The sequence below is a fragment of the Carassius carassius genome, chromosome 6, assembly GCF_963082965.1.
Source record: "Carassius carassius chromosome 6, fCarCar2.1, whole genome shotgun sequence".
Lineage (NCBI taxonomy): Eukaryota > Metazoa > Chordata > Actinopteri > Cypriniformes > Cyprinidae > Carassius > Carassius carassius.
The window spans coordinates 25,849,949-25,854,533 of NC_081760.1; the positions used below are offsets into that span (position 1 = coordinate 25,849,949).

The 4,585-nt window shown below is 41.1% G+C and overlaps 1 protein-coding gene across 1 annotated transcript; it reads left to right on the forward strand.

The window, feature by feature from the left end:
• Window positions 1-214: 214 nt before the first annotated feature.
• On the forward strand, window positions 215-2,275 carry LOC132141946 (U6 snRNA-associated Sm-like protein LSm6). The gene is made up of 4 exons (XM_059551590.1): window positions 215-342; window positions 786-884; window positions 1,875-1,988; window positions 2,069-2,275. Exons 2-4 carry the CDS (start codon window positions 791-793, stop codon window positions 2,101-2,103), a joined length of 243 nt encoding a protein of 80 aa, XP_059407573.1. The 5' UTR covers window positions 215-342; window positions 786-790; the 3' UTR covers window positions 2,104-2,275.
• The last annotated feature ends 2,310 nt before the right edge of the window (window positions 2,276-4,585 follow it).

A 4,585-nucleotide genomic window follows, 5' to 3' on the forward strand; every position in this document is an offset into this window, starting at 1 on the left:
ATCTATCTATCTATCTATCTATCTATCTATCTATCTATCTATCTATCATCATTAGCTCACTCATCCATCCTTATATCTGTATATCATTCTGATTTCATAATAAAACAAAAAGAGAGAAGCTTTTCCTTTTTCACTACCTTTGTCTTTCTGGTTCATATTCCTTCTCCGCATTCTTTATCAAAGTACATAATGGCACCTTTGCGGCTTCCGTACGCTAGGTTGTTATCGACGCATCTGATTGGCTGTGCGGTGTAAACAGCATGGAAGTAGACTAAGCGCTTCAGTTCATTGGTCAACAGGCGCTCAGTCGAAACGTGCGGCAAACGTTGCAATACGAGAGAGGCGAGTGACTGTTTTATTTTCTTTAAATGAACGAGTGCATTTGACGTTATCGAAGGGTTACATTAATTGTAGTACGGTATCCTGAGACGTGTGTAATGAATGGATTGTGCTTTACGTTTACATGTAATGCTAACAGGCTAAATTAGCAGCTCATGCTACATGTACACCGGTTCTGTCCAAACAAAACCGCTTATAACGTCAACGTCACTGCTGCAGAGGATACACATAGACGGACTGTTGCAATTTGTAAAAAAAAAAGTGTTTAGTGTAAAGTTAGTCTGTGAGCGATAAACAAATCTTACGGCGCTGCTCTCCCTACAGTAACACTGCTTTTACGCTTTTACCTATAACGATGCAGCCAGTGTACAGTTTCTTATATCTGCGTTTCGTAAGTTATTCATAGCCTTCATTTAGTTAGTTATTTCTGATCTCTGTATTTTCAGTAATAATGAGTCTCCGGAAGCAGACACCAAGTGATTTCCTGAAGCAGATCATTGGGAGACCAGTGGTGGTGAAGCTGAACTCTGGTGTTGATTACAGAGGTAAAAGAAGAAGAGCAGCTTAAATGAGATTTATAGTCCTTAAACAACAAGGATGTAGGTTTGGTTTAAAGATGGTCGGCGACATCATGCAAAAGGCAAGATTAATTCAAACCAAAAGTCCGTGAGCATATTCCAATCTTTGAAGTTAGGAAAACACACACACACACACACACACACACATATACAATTTGACTGTTTATTTACACATTTTATACCTGTTAAAATATTTTGAGTGCAACTACAACAATTAGTATAATATATAGTTATAAGGTTGTTTTAATTTACATGATATTTACATTTATTCATTTAGCAGATGCTTTTATCCAAAGCGACTTACAGATGAGGACAGTGGAAGCAATCAAAAACAACAAAAAGAGCAATGCTATATAAGTGCTATAACAAGTCTCAGTTAGGTTAACACAGTACACGTAGCATGGGATTTTAAATAATATAATAAATAAAAAGAAAACGGATAGAATAAAAAAAGAATAGAGCAAGCTAGTGTTAGAGATCTTTACACATATACACACACACACATACAATTGCAAAATAAATGAAAAGAAAATAGAATACAAAAAGATTAGAAAGGTAGTTAGATTTTTTTTTTAAGAATAAAATAAAAAATATTTAAAGATCTAAAAATCACACTTTAAAAACTGGGCTTCCTCATATATGCAGTAAGACAACAGGTTCTTCAGAGGGAGGAAAAAAGTTGAAGGGTGAACTGAATTTTCATTTTTTTTTAATATCTATTTTCAATGCTTGTTTTGTTATTACTGTTTTAATGTACAATAGTGCAATTTTTTTATTGTACAAATATTTATTTTTATGCGTACAAATAAAATATCACTACATGAGAATGCAATACAGTTACATTTTCTAAAAGGTGCACTACCTCCAAGTTCTGCCTGTGCCCCTGATCTTTGGCAAAAAAAAAGTTTTGAAAAGGCGTATAAGTTACATGATGTCTAACATGTGTCTTGCTCTCAGGAGTCCTGGCCTGCCTTGATGGCTACATGAATATCGCCGTGGAACAGACAGAGGAATATGTCAATGGCCAGCTGAAGAACAAGTATGGCGATGCATTTCTCAGAGGAAACAACGGTGTGTAATGTTTTTTTTTTTTTACATTTTCTGCATGTTTTGCATATACTAAAGTTCATTTTGTTTTCTTTGTCCTCTAGTGTTATACATCAGCACCCAGAAGAGGAAGATGTGAAGCCATTTTACTAGTTTCTTTTTTCATTATTAGTTAAGTAAATTGTTTACTGTCGATATGCATAATCCTTTGTTAGTTGACTATAATGTTCAATAACTTTGTTTCATGTTTTGTAACACAACACAATTTGGTGTTCAGCAGAATGATGCAGTAAATTTGTTTTTCGACAATAGATTTTGCGTTTGTGTTTTCATGATTTATCTGTACCTGAGAGGCTTCTATGAATATTTAAATGGCGATAATTCACTGATTAGCACTTTCAAGTCTGGAGGTTGTTCAGGGCTCCTTTATCTACATATTCACTGCTTAAATGTACCTGCTGACTGTTTAACATTATTTGGTCTACTATAGCCCTCTATTACATAATAATATTGTTGTATGTTTTCAAATGAATCAATAGGTAGACCCCAACTGTACCCTGATCTGTTTGTGCTGGTGTTGTCTGCCCATTTTTATCCTTTCTGCCTACATTAGGAAGCTCTAATAAATTTACAAACGATCATGGCAGGGTGATACATCATTAGGCAAAGGAAAATGATAATAAACATGATTTATTAGCTTCTAAATGAGCTGATTAGATACACTAGTGTTTTATTTTCACATGGGATCAATGATTGGACCCTTTTTTTTTCTGTGTATCCACATATATGCTCTTTGCCCTCGTTTAGGAGACAAAAGGCTGCCAAGGTCGGCCCTGAATGCAGGATGAAGGACACAATATTGATTAAACCTTGTCCGTAACCGGAGTGAGCAGGGCTTTATAGCAGGAGCTTGATATCATTATGGTGACCGCAGCAAATGCTTTCTTATTGTAATCAAAAACCAGAGCCCCTCTGACGATGCTGCTCTGCGCTCCGAGATTAATTAGCGCTATTCACAGTAATGACCCAATGACTAAATAGTCTCTGTCTTGTGAGGGCTGCTCTAATGACCTAAAGAGCAAGAGACCGCAACATCATAACTGGCAACAAATACTGGCTTCAAAATCTGTGTACAGTTTATCATCATTATTTTGCATTTATTGTATGATATGCAATATTAATTACAGAATCATAGATGTTGGGTCATAATGGGAGCTCAGATGTTAGTGGTTGTCACTCCATGCCCTTGCACATAAGGCAATTTTGGCTGTGAAAGAATATGGCACTGTGACGAGTGGGGCGGGGCCGAGGGACGTGGGAACGAGGAGTGAGGCCGGTGGAGTGATTGGAGATGAGTTACACCTGCAACCCACCACCGGTCTCGAGTCCCACGCAGGAGATGGAATGATATAAAACTGGAGCGACGACAGTGAAGGACTGGGCGATGGGCGAGCTCGCTGCCGGCTGCCCACGATATGGAGGGGCGGCTGGCGTCCGTAAGGGAGCGGAGGAGTCGGCGCCATTCGCCAGAGAGCCGGAGCCTGCTGCCGTCCACCTGAACGGGGAGGAGCAGGGAACGGGGGACTCCTGCCGGCTGCCCAAAACCGGAGGAGCCGTCCACCGGGCGGCGGAGGAGTGTCGTGCCGTCCGCCGAGGGCCGTCCAGTGCCACCGCCAGGCACCGCGGAGGAGATCGCCCAGCCGGTGGAGGGCCGAGCAGCAGTGCGTCTGGGAACCGTAATTTATTTTTTTTTCCTCTCTCCCATCTCTCGTCTCTGTCGCTCCTCCTTCCATCTCCTTTTCTCTCGCCTCGTCTGTCCTACCCCCAGGTTCCTGCAGGTCCCCATGAGCGGTCCCCCCCCCGGGGGGAGGGGGGGAGTGTAGAGCGCAGTCTCGAGGGTACCCCCCGGCCTGCGAGGTGCGATGGGGGTATGTGACGAGTGGGGCGGGGCCGAGGGACGTGGGAACGAGGAGTGAGGCCGGTGGAGTGATTGGAGATGAGTTACACCTGCGACCCACCACCGGTCTCGAGTCCCACGGAGGAGATGGAAGGATATAAAACTGGAGCGACGACACTGAAGGACGAGAGAGGACCAGGCCTGGGCTTTAGTTTGTTTGCTTTTTATTTCTGCGCATCAGTCGTCCGTGAGGGGCTGATGCGCTGTTTTGTGTTTGTTGATTATTAAAGTTTCATTTTGATTGTCCGCCGGTTCCCGCCTCCTTCTTCCCAATGTTTATGAAGGTTTTTACTATTACAGGCACGTTTGAACTTTGCACTTTCAGGCTTTAGCCTTTATTAGACTGGATTGTTGCATTCATGTTTGTCTAGTGAGTTTAATGTCTGCAGCTCCACCAGCAGCTGGACCCTGACATTGCAACAGATCTGAGATTTGCCTCAATTCCTAAATACTGTAAAGTACAGTAAAACATGTACTGTCTGCAACACCTTGTTGAAAAGAAAATGACAAACTGTATTGTGATGCTGGTATTCATAGTTCATTACAGAATGATTGTACACTACCCTTCAAATATTTGGGGTCAGTAAGAAAATATATATATATCAAAACTAACAGTAGAGATTTAGATATTTTACAAAAAAGAAAATTTCAAATAAAGGCTGTT